General features: G+C 39.5%; 1 protein-coding gene across 2 annotated transcripts; it reads left to right on the forward strand.

Moving 5' to 3' along the window:
• The first annotated feature begins 177 nt into the window (after positions 1–177).
• alkbh3 (alkB homolog 3, alpha-ketoglutarate dependent dioxygenase) lies at positions 178–10,747 on the forward strand. Of its 2 annotated transcripts, XM_084555158.1 has the most exons (10): positions 178–617; positions 1,241–1,326; positions 1,545–1,654; positions 1,779–1,813; positions 1,967–2,014; positions 2,908–3,011; positions 5,210–5,298; positions 6,007–6,216; positions 6,963–7,061; positions 9,131–10,747. In XM_084555158.1, exons 2-10 carry the CDS (start codon positions 1,251–1,253, stop codon positions 9,251–9,253), a joined length of 894 nt encoding a protein of 297 aa, XP_084411284.1. In that variant the 5' UTR covers positions 178–617; positions 1,241–1,250; the 3' UTR covers positions 9,254–10,747. The 2 variants fall into 2 exon arrangements, with proteins under 2 accessions (XP_084411284.1, XP_084411283.1); XM_084555157.1 differs by lacking the exon at positions 178–617 and having other exon boundaries at positions 1,014–1,326.
• Positions 10,748–19,252: the final 8,505 nt, after the last annotated feature.

Raw genomic sequence — 19,252 nt, forward strand, 5'->3', positions numbered from 1 at the left:
CTACTCCAGTATGTAGACATTTCACAATAATCCCAGCACCGCACATGTAGTAAAGTGCACACTGCAGACAAATCTCTTCTCAGTAAATTGATAACAAGTCTGTGCAACACACTGCTGGAATGTTAAATGCTATATTAGCCAGGGAGGTATCGAGCTGGAAATAGTCGGTCAGTATACACAGTATATACACATATATAGCCTTTGCTTAGCAGTCCTCAAAGTCAACATCAGCCCCCAAAATACATATCAGCTGGACTTGAATGAAAATGGTTGTTACTAATGTTGTTACTAGTCAGCTGATAGCAACACTATAAATATGCACGGATCATGTGTTTTCAGTGAAAAATTTTGGAAAAAAAAAAAAAATTGTTACGTGAAGCACACTTGCCTCAAAGCTTAGCTTGAGTAATAAACAATAAATGTACTCAAACGTTGTTTGGTCAAGAAATGGCATTCATGGATAACAATGAAACGGAACCATGAACTCGCATCTCAGTTCCGGGTAGGATTTATTTTTTTGTAACCCTCCAATATGACTGTCAAACCGCTGGCGCTCCAGCTCTTATGAAGTTGTCTCTTTTCTTCTTGTGTTGCTGCTGTGTTTAGCTGCCACTTAGGTAAGGCATTGAACGTTTTGGTTCAATATTAGCTACCGGAATTTTTTATTTTTATATTTTATATATAAATGACGACACTCACGAAGTGTTTGTGGATGTGATTTTGAGACGGTGAGCCTTCGCATGGTCACTGATAGTTGGCTATCTTAACCCGGCTTTTCAGTTAAACTTGTTTTTGCTTCAGAAATGAGTACCCCCGTGATTAAATAATTCTGCACTGACACCACTGCATAATTTATTGTAGGTTAAACAGGCATTTTGCTAGCTACAAATTCAACTAAAAATGAAAACACAGAAGCGAGTCTAAATCTGGCAACCTACATTAAATCACATGTCGTATAATTCAGCATAAATAGAACAATTAAATGACATATATATAAATCTGTAACACTATAACAGCTGGTTAAGTGTCACAAAAGGTTGCAAGACTAAGGCACTAAAGCCAAATGTTAAAATGTTCATAGAAAGACACTCACATTCAATAAAACTAAACATGTAGCCTACTCTTGTTTGAGCGTTTGTTAGCTTGAGATGCTAGTCGTCTTTGGGTTTTTTTCTGTGTATGGAGAATTTATCCACATGTTAATGATCTGCTTTTCTTTTTTTTCTTTCTTCCATGAAAGATGTGATGTGATGTCGGATAAGCGCCAGCGTGCCAGAGTCCAGGGCTCCTGGGCCAAACCACTGCCAAAACACTCGGCTCCAGCAGGTGATTTAAGGTGTAATTTATACTGTGAAGTGTGCAACTCCCTATGCATTTGTCTCACCAAATTAGATCTTTTTTTTTAATACACTGACATATAGCCACTTCAGCTAGTACATTTTTGCCCATACATTTCATTGTCTTTGACTCAAAAACATCGGCTTGTAAAACACATTTTACTGAGCCCTACAAACCTGTGTTCCCATTTTGTTGTTTGCAAAAAGGTGCTGTCCCAAACAACAACCAGTCTAAAAATGACAATGCAGCCTCAGGTTCTTGGGGATTTGGGCCCCAGAAAACAACTAAGACTTTTGAGTTTCACCAACCCACCAAGGTAGATGTTAGAAAAAAGAATCACCATTACATTTGGAGGAAATTTGTTATTTGTTACGACATGTTACAACATGAATTTTAAGATGCTGCGAATTCCTTCTCCATTTGTCTTTCATTCATAACAGCAACACAGAGAAGTTCCACCAGAGAAGGTGATAGAGTAAGTCGTAGTTTCTGGCTTCACTAGATGTCATCAGAATTTCTTTAATTTCTTTCATCAAAAAAAAATCTGGTTTTATGGCATGATCTTTTGCTTTGTTGCCTGTATACTGCACACAAGATGACTAACAGACCAACATTTTACTTTGGACAGGCAGGCAGGTGATTATGAGATCAGCCATGGACCATCAGGAGTGTCAAGGTGAGTGCAGTTTGGTAAAGAGGGAATCCAAAAGACAAAGCTGAAACGAGGCAACATAGCGTGATGGAAAAAAAAAATCCTCCAATTACAGGTGACAAACTGGTTGTTAATAGATCCTTGTCATGTGAGTTTTAGTTGGATACGACCCACAGATATTCCTAGTAAAACCTCAACTTCCCCCTAGTTATTAAGAACTGAAGAAGCTTCTTGGATGAGTGGCAAAACGTCTTCAAGACCTTTGTTTCAGCCTTGTTTTAAATACTGTGACATGCATGACTGAGAATCTTCACAGAGAGTGAAGTGGACTCTTATCTCAGTGTGAAGTGCTGATGTAAAAAAGAGTGAAATCAAATGGAAAAGAAGATGAAATGAAATGACAGTACCAAACTGGTGTTTGTAGTGAAGATGAAACAAATTTGTGATTGAGTTTTACGTCCACTAGATGGCAGTGATCACACAAGCAAGTAGTGAACTTCATGCAACCTACTTCACTTCCCACTTGTGTTTTTTTTAATCGTTACATATGTAGTCTACAATCAGTTATATTAAGCACACAAATGAAATGTGTAAAGAAGTAAAACAAGAATAAAAAGAAAGGCTTGATTTTTCTGCTGTGATTTGTGATGGGGTCCGTTTTGTTTGCATGTGTTATTTTACAACAGATTTGTTTTACTTTTCTATTACTTTAAGCTTTAAGGGGGGATTTTTGCCTTTATGATAGAAATGACAGGAAAAGGTTGATGTACAGACTTGAACCAGTTTAGATGTTAGATTGGTGCAATAAACCCCCAGACCGCCAGGTTACCTCTTTCTGGACTGTCCTGAACAAACACTAAATTAGCCGCGTACATTTACCTTACTTTTATGTGTGAGTGTTTTGTCCATCTGTCCAGACTGCGGCTGCTGCCTGGGTTTCTCCCACCAGAAGAGGCTGACTGGATGTTCAGTAAACTGCTAGCAGAGCTCCCCTGGTCCCAGAAGAGCAACTACAGACAGGGTGGGTACTAGGGGCTTGAGAATAAATACTGTAAGGAGTGTGAAATGTGAGCACGTGGCATGTAGACGGGAAGGTGAAGACTTTCCCCACAGCAGCTGGGCTGTTGTTGAGTTCATGTTTATTCCAGTTTCATCACAGTGCATGGTTTACTTCTTATTTTCATGATGTCTGAGTATTTTTTGTGGAACAGATAAAAAATAGAAAGTACAGAGATAATGACAAGACTCTAAATATTATTAAATGTTAACAGAATATGTTGCCAATTACTTTCTTTTCAACTTAGTACACTACAATTTCAGAAGATTGCAAGTTATTCTAAAAGCGACTGCAGCTGCTCCATCTCTTCACACAATGGCAATTTGTGCATAGGATCAAAAAACAGTTTGTATTGTCTGCTTAAAGGAAAGAAAGCTCACACATTGTACTCAGACTGTATACCGTGAGCATGTTGAGACGAGGCCAGGCCTCAGAATCAGCCTTTTCTCTCAGCTGGCTCAAGTCCAGCTTGTGTGTTAATCTGCGACAGCTCCAGAGCAGACAAACAGCATGATGAAGACAAGGGGCTTCGATTTCTAAACACTGACCTCAGGGACTGGTTGTGTAATCCTCGGTGCATCACTCCGCAGAGTTTGTCAACCAAGTCCATGTGATGTTTGGGTTGGGGGAAGAGTTGAGGAAGAAGTGGAGCACGAACACCACTCTCTACATGTGATTTATCCTCTCTTGCTTTAAAACCACCTTTTAATACAGTGACTCAGTTTTTCCGACCATTTAGTCTCAGGACTCCGAGAACTGGTGGGTTAAAGTTCCTGATAAGCGTCTTTTTATGGGAAGCGTAAATCTTTTGAAAGTTGATAAATGACTGCACATATTTATAAATATTAGCTCAAGAACCCCAAACTAATTCAGTGCCATAAAAAGTAGTGGCTGCCCGAGCAGCTTGTTTTGGTTTCACCGTGTTCCTGTACCAGATGGCTGGCCAAAATACACTAATGGCATGGAATTGTTTCTTGGAAGAGAGCTAGCTGTTTGGAGAGAAAGAGACCCAGACTCACAGAAGAAGGCAGGCAGGCAGAAATTGAATTTATACGTTTCTGTTACTTTCTTCGAGTAATAGATTCAAGTTACAAAACAGACAATTATTGTGCACGTGAGTTAACACTTCAAAGGAATACACGAGGACCACATTTGTGTCTTTGACTCTTCTTGAAAATGACCATCACATAGATATTGATTCATTATAGACAGATAAGGTTTTAATTCATCGTGAAATTATCCAGAGCCATTGGTTTCTAGGAAGGAAATCAGTCTTCACAATCAATTGTGCATTGGTTGAGTGATCCTTGACTTTTTAACGATTTCATTACTTTTCAAGTGGGAACACTAAGGTTGGAGATCAAACCTAATACTTTTAATGTTTCAACAGAAATGTTAATGTACTGTTAAGTATCAAAAATTGACTTTTAGATTAGATTAGATTATACTTTATTTATCCCACAACGGGGAAATTCACCCGTTACAGCAGCAGAAAGTGTAATATACACCACGGAATTTGAAAAATAGAAAGGCAGAAACACAATAACAAGGAAAAAAACAATCAGCAAAGGAATAAGACACAAATATACAAACAGTACTGTTGTAAGAAATATTGCGAAGTAAGTGGTAAAAAATAAATATAAATAACAGTGCAAGGTTTTATACAAGTTAAGAAAACTAAATATTGCAGTGTAATGTGACCTGAAAAATTATATAAAAAATATTTCAAAGTAAGTGAAGTGATATAAATAATATAATATTGCAGGGGTAAACAGTGACCACAGTGACTATAACCACATGATTTCAGGTAATGCAGGTGTTGTAAAGCGGTAGTGGTCGGGATGAAGGACTTGCGGAACCTCTCCTTCTTACACTTTGAATGCTTGTTTAATTCTGAGAAGTTCTCAATTAAATGTTATTAAATCTGATGTATTGTTCAGCTGCACATATTTTGTTACGTGAATGTGATGTTATGTATTCCCTAAACTTTTTGTAATAGTGAAGCAGAATTGTTATTGCAGCATTTTAATATTATTTTTCAGCAATATCCAGCCCTGATATGTACTTTATCTACTCACAGCTGTAACGACAGGGCTTTATTGGGAAGTCTGGTCTTGATTTTGTGTGTGTGTGTGTGTGTGTGTGTGTGTGTTTTGGTTCAGATGAGGCATACCAGGAGCCTAGGCTTACCTGTTGGTATGGAGAGTTGCCCTATACATACGCTCGCTCCACGATGGCTGCCAACACACAGGTCAGATAACTGCAGTGATACTCAAAGGAACATAATCCTGTAACACAGCTTTTTTTTTTTTTATCAATTTTTATTGAATAATTAACTGAGTTAGAATACAGATCAGACCAAGCCATGTTACACGTACAGTAATTTTCCACTGTTATTCCAAATATGCAAAAAAGAAAAAAGAAATATCATCATGTAAACAGCATGTTCCCTTTGACTCTTTCAAGTAAGGCCTATTTATAAAGCAATATTTTCTGATTAATACGTGCTATATGCTAACATTGTTCAGATTTGAGGAGCACTCTTTAGACATGTTTACAGCGCATTCAGAACATGGGGTATCTTTCCTGTGTGTGGTAGGCTCTGCGTGCTATACTCTTAAACTTAATGAAAGAATCGAATGTCAATGTTTTTGGATATTTGCTAAAATCACAATCTTTCTCCAGGAAGTGTTTGAGTGGCTTTTCACACAGGTGATCAAGCATATGGAACACTCCATCTGCGTGTAAAGGGAAATATTAGTGTAATATTCATTAAGCCTATAAACAGCTTAGTAGAAATATTGTATTTTTTGTAGTAAATATATAGTAAGTGCAAAAAAACTGTAAAAAAAAATGTAATGATTGTGTCCCTACTTGTCTCTTCTCTCCATACTTGTCTTTCATACTTGTTATATTATCTGCTGAACAGTTTTTCTTTTTCTTGCTTTTCCGCTCATAGTGGCATCCATTGCTTGTAACTCTTCGCGAGACAGTGAATCAAGCGAGCGGATGCAGCTTCAACTCGCTGCTGTGTAACCTGTATCGCGATGGCCACGACAGCATCGGCTGGCACAGCGACGACGAGGCGTCCCTGGGTCCCAAGCCCACCATTGCCTCCATCAGTCTAGGTGACACCAGAGTGTTCAGCCTTCGCAAGCAGCCTCCACCGGTGAGATTATGGTTAGGCATGAAAATCTGTTCTTGACGTATATGTTTTATTTTTAAGTTAAGACTATGTATTGTGCAGTGCAGACATAATACTTCTTTTGAACACTGGTGTCTTAATGATACTGTCTTAAGAAATGAGGCTAGTTCCCTCATGTCTTTCTTATGTCGACCTTTAATTCTGATTCAGAAAACTTTATTTGTCCCCGGGGGGCAATTTAAGGCACATGTGAGCAGCTTGATGTGGAAAACAAGACACTTTTAAAGAAACGAAAACGTAGAACATTACATAATATGTGTATAAAAAAAAAACTTGTGCTATAAACCCAGTATTCATTAAAGTGGTCTCATGGAATATTTGCTTTGGCCATCTAAAATCTGCAGGCAGTCTATCTGGCCCTTTGTGTTTCTGTTGAGTTAAATCAGTAGTAGGATTTGGCTCAAACTCAAGGACCTCCTGCTTCTACTGCACCCTGCTTAAGAAAAACAACACAAAATGCATTTAGAGACCTGTATTTAATAGCTGTAGGTTATTTAAAGTTAAAGTATACGGTTCTTAGGAAGCAGACTTTATTAGTCACAGTGTAGAGGAGATTAATGAACATTTAGCAGTAATCTAGTAACAGAATAAGCATTCATCTTTGTTTTTTTTGTTTGTTTCTTTGCCAAACCATGTTTTATATTTGTGCTATATAGATAGATAGATAGATAGATAGATAGATGATGCTCTTCTGTGTGTTTATCTGTTAGGAGGAAAATGGTGACTTCACTTACGTGGAACGGATTCGGATTCCTCTGAATCACGGCACACTCCTGCTGATGGAAGGAGCCACACAGGACGACTGGCAGGTAGGCTCCACCAGTCAAATGAAAAGACAAATGAAACAACAAAAAGCATCAATAAAACTTTCAGTCTCTGGACAGACCGGCAGCAGGGAGAAATTAAAGACATGGGCAGAAATAGTTTTTTTCTTCTTAAAATTTCTTCTTTTAATTGTTGGTCACTGTTTTCACACAACACTGGGTATGACTAAATGTCTTGTTCCTAATGTGTTTTGTCACCATGGCTACTTAACTTTTGGGGGCTTCCCCACCATCAAAGGAGTAATGTATTACTTCAAGGTTCATGTGTAATGGACCAAATGACACTGCTTTGTGATAGTAATTGATGCTGTGCTATATACAGTATTTACTGCCAAAATGAATGATATACTGCATTAGCCTCCTTTTGTAAAATCTGAGTCCTTCTATTAAAAACTATGCTCTCAGCTGTCCTCAAGTGTTATTAAAACCTTGCCACAAACTGCTACTGGACGTAACAGTGGAACTCCTGTTACCTGTTAGTGCTTCTGGCTGAACACACAACAGGGTAACCTGGCATTTAAGGCAATCAGTTTTCCTCCACTGACCAACAGACGGGGAGGATATATAGAGTGACCTAGAGAGAGGAGCAGAGCTTCAGCTTAATGAGAGTCATTTATTTTACAATAGGGGACAGCAGCCGGCTATATATGAATGGAAAGTATAAGTGTGTCGCTGGTTTCTGTTAAAGATAATTGGGTCACATTCAGCAGTGACTGTTTTTCATATTAGAATAGTTTGAATTTGATTATGACTAAATCTCATCTGTTTGCATGAGCAGATAAAAGCTTCAGTTACCGCTAAAATAGGTCATACTATTTAAGTCTACTTTATTTAAAGTTGCACAGAAGGCTGCATCACAAAACGGCTATGCAGGAGAGGACATGAGTGCTTCAGTTGATAAATACCCTTTATTTTTCTTTTATCATGAAACATTTGCAGCCGGAAAAAGTGGCGAGCATCAGTGAATATAGTAAAATACTGACTTAACATGAATGTACTGCATTTGTTCTTATTTTCCGTTCACTAGTATGTAACACAAAATCCATAAAAATGTTGTTATATTTATGGTGCGGAGCATCTCACCATATTATCGGATAGAGCCTTCTTCATGCCACAATTTACTCTTACTAAAGAGTAAGTGAAGTAAGATAGCGAGAGATAAACAAAAGACTGGGGGGATGAAGTAAGAAGGAACTATGGAGATGGTGAAAAAGAGGTTTAAGCGTAAAAGAAAAAAAGGTCACAGGTGTTTTATGGCGACACCTTCCTAAGTATCTCAACAAAGGCTTTATTGCTTCTTAAAGACCTTCCCAGAGAGAGAAGATCACTGCAGCTGTTAATCCTCTCTCTGTTATTGCAATCATTTCGGCCTAACAAAACCAGCCGACTCGGGCAGAGAAGTTTGGAAGTGAGTGCTAAATATTTAACTAAAGCCGTCAGCCCTGCTGAAGTACTCCATTCCTCCATTTGTTCAAACATGGATACAGGGATTTCTCCATGTTCCGGAGTCTGTCTTTTGACACGGTTGTGGATAAGCAAACCCTTCACCTCCTTTCTTTTCTGATGTAGGTGAAGGAGGAGTGTGTGTATATGTGTGTGTTCAGTGGCACAAGACACCCAAATAAATCAAGGCAATCATAGTTTTTATGTACAAGGTCCAGACATGGACATGTGCTGAACTTGACTGAGGAAAAAAGAAGTGTCTCTATACTGTTGCACAACAAACTGTATTTTAACACTGTTTTGCAAAGGTGGATACATTTGACATTTAGCCTGTGTGTTAAATGTAAAGAAATGGTGTAGTTTGTGGTAGTTTGTGGCTAAAATATGTGAACCAGGACAGGCATTGGCTGAAAAAGAGAGTTTGTTCTTGGTTGGGAAAATAAACTGTGTCAAATGATCTATTTTCTGACATTGATCCTAAATTGAAAATTTGAAATTGTTGCACATTTATAGCCTCTTGCACATGAGAACTATTTTTGGCCAAGAATCTAAGCCAAACCTCCTAATATTTGACATGGGAATGTAATAATCAGTCTGTCTGTCCCCACCAGCATCAAGTGGCTAAAGAGTACCATGACAGGGGCCCACGCATCAACTTGACCTTCAGAACAATCTACCCAGAGCCAGAGGGCCACAGGCCGGGTACCAAGATGCGGTTTACAGCCAGGAATTAAATTCCTCTCACAGTCAGGTACTTAAGGTTGAGAAAATGAATTCCGGTTCCTGTTGTCCTTCTTTTTTTAATCTGAAATGGTTGAGATGTCAACAAAACAAACTAATCAATGATGGTGATAATGTGCAAAGCTAAGTAGTGTGGACAACAGTATGCTTCTCACTGAGCTTGTAAGCAATATCAGCAGTTGAAACAAGACAGGAAGCACATTAAAGAGTCACAGGTGACAGTATGAATAACAGCTGCTTCCAGTTTAAACAGGAAGGTATGCTGTTCAGCCGGAATTCACCACAGTGATACTACACTAATGATTATATAGAAGATAAGCAGAAGAAGGGGTCCGGTTGTGATCAGGCTTTAAGGAATGGTGCATCATAAGCTGATTTTATTTATTCAGTTGTGTACAATCACACAATTTGGGAAATGTTTTCAGTCGTTCCTTTAGTGCCTAAGTGCTAAAATCAAACTCCAGTTACAGTAACCTGGTTGGGATGTTTGCAGAAATGTTCTTGCTCCACCTACCAGCACTGCTACAGTTTTGTTTGCACTGGTAAGCTCCAGTATAATAGCTGTTTGTCAGATATTAAATCTGAGACAACATGTACGTCCTTATTATAAATATTGCCTTGGTGAGTTACTTTTATTTTGATGAGCTGTTTTGGAAGTATGTAAATATCACAAATTGCACGTCACTTGAAATAGTTTCTTTATGAACGTCAGTGAGATTCAAAGTACTCACTGTACATAATTCCACTCTTTAATATGCCCTTTGTTAAAATGTCGTAAAAGGAAAATGTTTTTTCCGGCCTTAACTTGGAAGTATTTTGAGGGAGCAGAGTGGCTGCTTTACTCATCCCTTAAAGAGGTCGCTTTAGTCTGTTCTCAAATATGGGGAAACATTACTGCATCTGCAAACAGCTATCCAAAGTGAATGACCTCAACCTTGAAAATAATTTGTGAGGATGATGATGTGATGTTCTTTCTAATGAAGCAAAAAAAAAAAAAGCTTTTGTTTTATTTAAAAAAGGCTGAATGTAGGACTGTTGGATACTTGAAGTATTCAGTTATACTTTGTATGTTGTAGTTTGGGATGCCAGTTCTCCATGTATCTGGGCTGTTTATTGATAATATCAGAGCCTGCTGCCCTTTCAAAGTGACCACCAGATCTAAAACTTTGATCAGTAGTATTCTGTGGAAATAAATGGAGAGATTATTTTGTGAAACATTTCTGCGTGCCATGTTCATTATTCATTAAGTGTTTTTTTTTCTTTTTTAACCCTAACCCTTACCCTAACCATTCACTTTAGACACACAATCTTAAACATTTATGTATAAACTGTCTGATAAATTACAGCTGCTCGATGTAGAGTGACACTTTTCCTAATCTATTGCGTGCATACAGCAAATGAGGTTAAAAAGAAAGGTGTTGCCCTGGCCTCCAAATTCACTAGATCCCAAACTGATCAAGTATCTGTGGGATGATCCACAGAGGCCCCTCCCCTCAACCCAGACACCACAGGGCACCCTCAGAAGGCCCATGTCCGTTCTCTGATGCGTCATGTTTTCTCTGAGAAAAGATCTCCTGGACAGCTAAAGTTATTTGGTGAGGGAGGTACATGTCTGTAAGACTAGATACAGACCACTTTAACTACCCACATGATAAGATGTTCTCATTTTGACTAATGTGAACAATTCTACTTATTTTTGTATATCTGAAAATATATTTTTGCCAATTAAGCATTATATACCTTATATGTTGCATACACTAACACAGAATTTGAAACATTCATTCTTGCCAGTGTTGAGTCTGAAGGGTCACAGTTTTATTTGGGTCAGGTATCACAGACCAAGATGTAATAAGAAGTTTGTCCTGTAAACCTACTGAAATCAGATTGTATTGTTTGCAAAATACAGCGAAGAAAAAAAGGATTTGCTCCAGGATCTCTGAGAGTAGAGAAATCGTGTAATCAATGTTGACACCCAAAAGAGGTGATGAAATTGTTCAGAGGAAAGTTTTTAATCAGATGATACTGTGGTTATTTTTAAATCCAATGCTACACTCCCGTACCGTTTTCTTTTCACTTCATTCAGTTCAACCGTCAGATCATCTCCAAGGTTATTTCAGTGTGTTCGACATTCGACTTAATCTTAAATCAAGCAGAACAAGCTTGGAAATAAACCTTAAAGTACAAAAAGGATCATACGTTTGATGATTGCAGACACTGATGCTACGTCTCTGGGTGATTCCTGGTGATACGTTATATGTGAGTATATTTAGACATCAGGTCACTGGATATGTAACCTCAACCCTCCTGGTACAAGTCCAGTCACACCAATCGCTCTCTATATAGCTGTTTATGTGGTATGGATTGCTCAAAACAAACAGTTCATATAGCAAAACAACTCCTTGGTAAATGCATAGACACTGCTGATTTAACTGGGAAAAGGAAGATAGTTCAAACATGGAAGTGTCATATGACCACTTCAAAGGACCATGTTGCAGAGGGGAAATGCTGGCTGGAACAAACTGTCCCACAGTCCCAACAAGGTCTTTGTAAACATGAGCTCTAAGACTGGTGCAGATATACCAGAGCTAAGCGAGGTTGACAAAATGAAACGGATTAAAGACAAAAAACATTCCATGGTTATGTAATCAGCTTGCTACACACAGGGAGGAGTGAGTCCCCAACAGTCAGCAGAACGGATGAAGCCTTAGACGACTGCCAAAATTTATTAATCTTTTCAAGTAGAATTTAGTGCATGGATAAAACAAAAAATATAAACACAAAAAAAAGCAAAATAATTATTTTTTCTGAAAGGTACTTTCAGTCTTATCTATATCCCACTTTCAACCTGGCACTTGCTACACAAAAGCTTGCATTGAGTACCATCTTAGCCTAACATGGTCAAGAGTGACGTCAGGGACTGATAGCCAAGACGATAGTTCAGACCCGTGTTTATTTGATCTACTAGCTAAGTAGAAATTGAGCAAAGTCAATGGGTTCTGTGAACTAGTGGTAGGGAAGACGTACGGCGTCAAAGATCAAAGCTGTGAACCGCTGACAATTTAAAAACCTACCATTAACTTTTTTTTTTTTTTTGTCTACAGTGAAGCCACAGGCACATGCGTTACAGTTGCTCTGTAATGTGGCTACAGAGACAGACTGCTCAAACATAAGACCACTCAGCAATGACAAAACACTGTAAACTCACTGCGGCACTTGCTTAACTCAATTTTCCATGTACCTTTCCACCAGTACATCACTCACTGTAACCATGACAACTTCCTTTACTGCTTTACGTGGCTCTTGCCTTAAGCTGGGCTGCTGATGGTTTTTAGTATTACATGAAAGCATAACCTTTTCCTAAACTCTTTACTGGAAACTGCCTCGTTCACAAACACCGACATCTAGTTTCTTTGTCCCTCACACTTTTTCCATTAGTACTGAGCAAACAACTGAATAGTAGATTTATGTGTTATACAGGTGAGGTTATGGACTTATGCACATGCTGCAATTACACTTTCTTCTTGCAGGGACCTCTGTGTGTAAGTGTGAGTGTGTGCACGTGTGAATGGAGTGACTTAATGAGGAGAATCCACAGTGAATGCAACAAGGTGTGTAATAGGTCCGAGGCCTTTTGTTGCTACTACACGGGTAAGAAATGCACCACGCTGTGCCTGATTTTAACAGGCTGCTTGATGTTGGGTCTCCAGAGGCACAGATTGGGACATTTTGTACAAGAAGGGAACATCACATCATTAAACATGAACATGATTGGGCTGCACACTCGATTTGGGTTTGGGACAGTACCTTCATGTTCCTGAACCAGTGCATTTCCTGAAGCAGAACACGCTCCCTGCTCATAACAAGTCAAAAAAAGGAAAGTGAGAAAAAAGACATTTTATAAAAAATAGCATTTTTTGTACATCAGCCACTTTCGTTATTTATCAATGCACATCAGTCCACAGGATTTAATGCATCTTGTTGATATTGTTCTTCATTTCATTTTTTTTAAATGTCGTCTAACGAGTATTTCTATTTTAAAAGTAAACTCTGATAAACTGCACTCAAATTCTTAATACGTAAACAGAATTAGACTTTTAGTTATCATTTTCCTTTTTGGTTCCATCAGCAAAACCCAATTCCCAGCTCAGTCTTGTTATTGTTTGTGTTTTGCGGGCTGCCCGGAAAGGAACATGGCATGATAGCTAACGGACGAGCTGCCTGGCATTCCTGTATGAGCTGCTGTTTGCACTTTCCAGATCCCAACACCTGTTGTGCAGAGCTGGAAACATGTAGCTTTACGGGAGCTGCATCAGAGCTGCGGTTTCTGCTAACTCCTTTTATCTGTCTCATTAGCCACTGGAGACCCTCTATGAATCAGAACCGTTTAGCCCTGAGCCCAGTGACGTTCCTGTCTATGATGTTTACTGCAGAGGCCTGAATTCCATCCACCAGTCTCACATGAGCAGACAGTGAGTTGTTAAACCTTGTTTGATGACAGCGTTTTGAATAGGGTTTTTAGAATATTCCAAAGTCCTTGACCATCTTGTGGCAATTCAGTGTTTTGCTGGGAAACTTTTGGGCCTGACATTCATGTGGATGTTACTTAGACATGTAGCACCCACCTAGACCAGACCAGACACCCCCACCCCATAGCAATCACAGCAGCAATCGCAGCAGCCATCCCCAGCAGGATGCAGCCTGACACAGACACACACACAAAAACAGTTTAGGAAGAACTAAAAAAACATGAAGAACAGCACAAGGTGTTGACCTGGCCTCCAAATTCACTAGATCCTAAACTGATCAAGTATCTGTGGGTTGATCCACAGAGGCCCCTCCCCTCAACCCATAGGACCCAAAGGCCCCCACTAACAACATTCTGTTAGCAGACGCCACAGGACAGCCTCAGAAGGCCCATGTCCATTCTCTGATGAGTTACAACTGATTTGGAGGCAACAAGGGAGACCTACACAATATTAGGAAGGTGGTCATAATGTTATGCATAATCGGTGTATAACTATGTTTACTAAATATAGGATACAACAGTGTTACATAATGCTGAAAAAACAAACAAAAAAAAACAAACAACAGAGCTAATCCCCAATCACTGAGCCTAAATCAAGCCTCGCATTATGTTTTTTGAATAACTGGGAATTGGTTCCATTCTCGTTTGTGTTGGGAAACTACAAGAACAATTACCCTATAAACGACACACTCCAATCCCGTCGGTGACTGAATGTCAACAAAACCCAGCTTTTGTTGACATTCAGTAAATTCTGCACACAGCTTGCCTCTCAAACTAGAGTATTAATCCTGCTGAAATTCTGCAATGCCCATACTGACACTAAGTTGAGTTTTCTTGTGTGACGTTTTCCATTCCATTTTCTTTGGCTTAGTACACTCCAACTTATGACAGCGATATCATTGTGGTTCCTGTTTGAATCCAACTAACATCTGTTTCTCGCTGGGAATCAATATCTTGGGTACTAAACCAACATGTTTTTGGTCACACACCCGGAACTGAATTTGCCAATGAGATGCAAACCACTTCTCTGTTGGTCGAAAAGCCAACGATTACAAACGCCGATGTCACTGGTATTGCAATTCACCACGAATTTCTGGGTTTGACATTTTGAAGTCTAATTGTCACAATTACCAAGTCTTCTGCTCAAGCCAAGTTCGTTTTGAGGCTATTATGTCACTAGTTGATAAGATAAGCAACTGGCAATTACATGAAGTCCTTAACAGTATTGTGAGTGCCAGCCCTAACCAAGCTGTTGTGCAGCAAAGTCATTCTTGGTAATGCTAAACCGTAAGTCAAACAAACATCATGCCATCAAGTTTTGTAGCAGAGCTTCGATATAGAAGAGTTTCTGCATGTGCAGTGTTTGCAGGTCAGTAACATCTTAAAACTGGAGGCTATGTAACTATTTCTGTATTTGAAGAAATTGAAAGTGGCCTGGGTCCATATACACAAACACGTGCATCTGTTTTCTCATTTTGTGTGTGTGTGTCTTTGACGTAGCTGTAGTGCAGTCTGAAGTCATGCTGTGGTTTGCTGGGAAGCTGCTCTGGGAACAAGCTGACCGATTCACTTCACCCTCCCAGATCGTTTCTCCTCCCCTCCCTTCCCTCCCCTGGGCTTCATGGCTTTGTAGCTGTCCTTTAATATGTGTCCTCCTTCCCCTCTCTTCACCGAAGACTCTGTTCATCTTGCACTTCTCCTTCACTTTAGTCTTCTATTGCCTTCTGTCGCCTCTTTTATCCAACTCAAGTCCCTGCCTCTGAAAAACGCATATAGGTTTCTCTCCCACATATATCTGTTAGTTAGACTAGCCACAGTTTTTCCCTGATACTTAGTTGGCTTGTTAGAACTTATAAAAGCTTTACGTAGTGGATTATATAAAGACAAGCAAGTGTCCTACCATTCTTCCATCCATCTGCCATATCCCATTCAAAGTAATCACGTATATAGTACCCACACCATGGCCTATTTTGTAAATTAGTTGTGCTTTGTAACATAACACTATCTTCGATAATACTGTTCCTTCAGTGTGAAGGTTTAGAATAAATAGTCGGTCCATGTTTCTTTCATCCATTCAGGTGTAAACCAGTGAACCTATGCTTCTCCATACATATTTTTACATGATGTAGTGCCTAAACAGCAGGGTGAGGAGCATGGACTCAACAGGGGAGGTGGGTGACCTTTGAATTGAGTTAGTGCCTCACAGTGTGTGTGGCCTTGTCCTCCAGACTGTATTATTTGTATTTGTCACGGTGGTGCTGTGTCATAAGTCTGGGTCATCGTGTCCCAAATGGTTGCTTCTGTAATAAGGAGGCGTCTCTATTCATATAATTTACTTTTCCGGGCCATCCTGGACAGTGGATTAAGTTGCACATTCTGATAAATAAGGGATGAGTGCACTTAAACTTGTGCTTGGTAGAAGGGTTAGAAGGATACAGTCTATGAAAACTAACAAGCTTCACAACAATCCTTTCCTTGTTTTTGGTTAAAAGCATCATAATATTTCTTGTGTCAGTCCTTCATATTTTCATTTCAATGCCTTGTCCTAAATTTGGCATTATGGAAAATATGACCTCAGCTGGTCTTAATGCGTCTCTCCCACTGTTTTTCAGTATCCACCCCCTCCCCTGTGAAGCCACGTCTTTCCTGTGTGAGTTTTATCAGCTGGCACTAATCTCATGTTAACAGACACGTCATCAGTGGCATCTTGAGAGCATTACAGCTGATTGTAATTCATCACCAATGTGTTAACACTTGACTGATTCTGAGAGATACATGTTAATTGTGCTGTGCGTGGTGCATACAAGGTGTGCGTTTCAGGTGGCAACCCTGTAACCAGAAATTCACAGATGTAGATCCGCTGACAGCAGCTTTTATTTATTTATTTTACTTTTTATCACTTTTCACAGTACACTGGATACAAATCTTTCTTGTGAAGTCATGTAAGAGACTTAAAGCGTGGTTTAACTGTGGACACATAAACAGACACAGTGTTGTTGCTGGACGGGAATGCGTCTACAAGTCTCAGTCTATAAATAACCATGTTGTCCCTATAGTGTCTTACTGACTCAGTCTCAAGACAGAGAGGGGAAAGGAAGCAGGCTGTCCCCAGAAAATGTCTGTTTATTGTTTTGTAGCATTACCTCCGCTGCTCCCTGATGCATGGCTCATGTTTAATAAAACAGGAGAGCGCCGTGCAGTCATCTGTATACCATGCATTGCACTCATGTTTTTGTCATAAACTGAAATTCATGAGCTCGTGGTTACGACATAGGGAGTTGTGTAAATAAAATGCTTGGCATTCAAGTGGAAACTTGAATGCCAAGCAAAATTTGTGAGAACACTGCTGCTAGGCAACAGCAGTGGTAACTTGTAGGAAAAGCAAAGGTATAATGAGAGGATTAGGCCTTTGGGAATGTCCGCATTTTTCTCAGACATATAAACTCAAAGAAACCTCTGTACAACTAAATTACAGTAAATTAATTTTCCATTCACCTCCACCATTGCTGAAAACGCATTAGAACTTGTGAACTCAGACCTGAAATGTGCAGTTACGAGGTATGGATGCCGCAAGAAGGGGTCATTCATACGGACTTTTCTTGAAAACGCCATAAATACGACCCCATTTTGAGGCAGCAAACTATAAGCACATAGCTGTTTTAGGATGTTTAGCCTAAGCTAGCAGTGGCTGGAGGCAGGGGAGAATAACTAGCCAGGCTCTGTCCGAAGTTCAAAAATCTATGGCAACACCTGTAAATCTGACTTAAACATAGATATTAGATGAGCCTGATCTTAAAAACAAACCTAACAAACAATTACTTTAATACTACTATATGTCTGGACAAAATACTTTTGTTCATCCTGTATATCTGTTTCACATGTCCAATTAAAGGACAGTCTGCCAAACAGTGTTGGCACACAGGTTTTGATTTTGTTTCTTGGGCTGGAATGATCGTGCACACTCATTGTTCTTTGCGGGGAAGAGGCGTACAGTGCATGAACTGCGAGACTTGACTTTGTTTCCCCTCCTTTCAGCAGTCTCCTGACATTTGGGTTGCTATGGCATCGAGGGTGTCCCATCACGGTGGGTTCAGGGTGATTTGCCAGTCCGAGAATGTGGCCTGTGGTGTGTACCTCACCTTTTGACCCGGTGGACCTGAATAATAAATTTTCTTTATTTCTCTCTCTCTTTCTCTCTCTCTTTCTCTCTTTCTTTCTTTCTACTTTCCTCTCATTTTCTTCCTCTGTACATTTCAATGGAAACTGGAATGGTTATTTTGTGAGTTGTATGAATTTGTGTGTATGTGTTTAAAATTTTATTGCCAACAAATAGTACTAAATGCTGACCACTCCTCAAACACTAACAAATGAGAATCCATCACAAAAGTCAACTACAAAATTTCAACATAAGCAACTATAAGGCACTTGTAATTTTGTCTGAGGCTATAGGGCTAAATTAACATGACACTGCCGACTAGTTTAATGTGTGTTTATGAAAAAAGATGGTTTCAGTGTGGGGTTGTTGTTATGTGACCAGTTGTTGAATTGACAGAGGTCAGCACAGTGTCAGCAGCACATAGTGTCTCATCATGACTTGTACATATTGTAAGGCCAGAACAGTGTCGGCAGCAGAGGCAGCTGGTGCAGGTACTTTTGTGGATAGGATCGTGCAGAGTCTTGGCTCTGTGGTTCTAAGTTCCTCTCTCAGCACTGTAAACATAATGAACTGTTGAACTGTGTATCTCCATGACCACATTTACAGTTTATCTGACATTGCACCCCGGGTTACTCATGTAACCAACCGTGGCAAAGGAGAATAAAGTACAGACTTAATGTACTGTACATTAATTTTGTAAATCAATCCAGGAGATGCTGGAGATCCAACTAACTAAACTTCTTCAAGTGTGTTCTAATGTGTTTCCCACCTTTAAGAAGGATAATAGATTAACTATTACCATTTCGATTGCTGTTCAGGGTAGTGCTCTCTTTTTGGTGCCTTTAACCCTTTCCTCGCTTTCTGCTCCTTTCATTTTCTTTCTTATTCTCACTGCTAACAGTGTACACATAACAGTGTACACATATAGACACAACTTTAGTGAGTCCGCCTCCTCTGACCGTGTTGCAATAACAATAAAGGTGATGTAGGGATGTCCTGTATACCCTAACATTTTTGAATTGTTTCTGCAGTGGGGCGGCACAGTGGAGTGGTGGTTAGCACTGATGCCTCACAGCAAGAAGGTTGGCCATAATGACCTTGCAGCCAATTTCATATGCAATAGCTTGCATCAAAGTCCTTTCAGTGGTCACCAGCACATAAGAGGTGGATGTATGTCTTGACACGACATCCGTGGCACATCTCACCGGGACACTTAAAAAAAAAAAAAAAAGAAAAGCTGTGCTAATTCATATTATGGATACAATGAGCCAGGAAAATTATACTTAGACCGTACACTTACAATTGACGTTT

The sequence above is a fragment of the Chelon labrosus genome, assembly GCF_963514085.1.
Source record: "Chelon labrosus genome assembly, chromosome: 11".
Classification (NCBI taxonomy): domain Eukaryota; kingdom Metazoa; phylum Chordata; class Actinopteri; order Mugiliformes; family Mugilidae; genus Chelon; species Chelon labrosus.

Coding starts and splice junctions, on each gene's coding strand:
- alkbh3 (XM_084555157.1), top strand. CDS start 1,149: ATGCTAGTCGTCTTTGGGTTTTTTTCTGTGTATGGAGAATTTATCCAC. Junction 1,814..1,966: donor CCACCAGAGAAGGTGATAGA/GTAAGTCGTAGT, acceptor TACTTTGGACAG/GCAGGCAGGTGATTATGAGA. Junction 7,062..9,130: donor CCACACAGGACGACTGGCAG/GTAGGCTCCACC, acceptor TGTCCCCACCAG/CATCAAGTGGCTAAAGAGTA.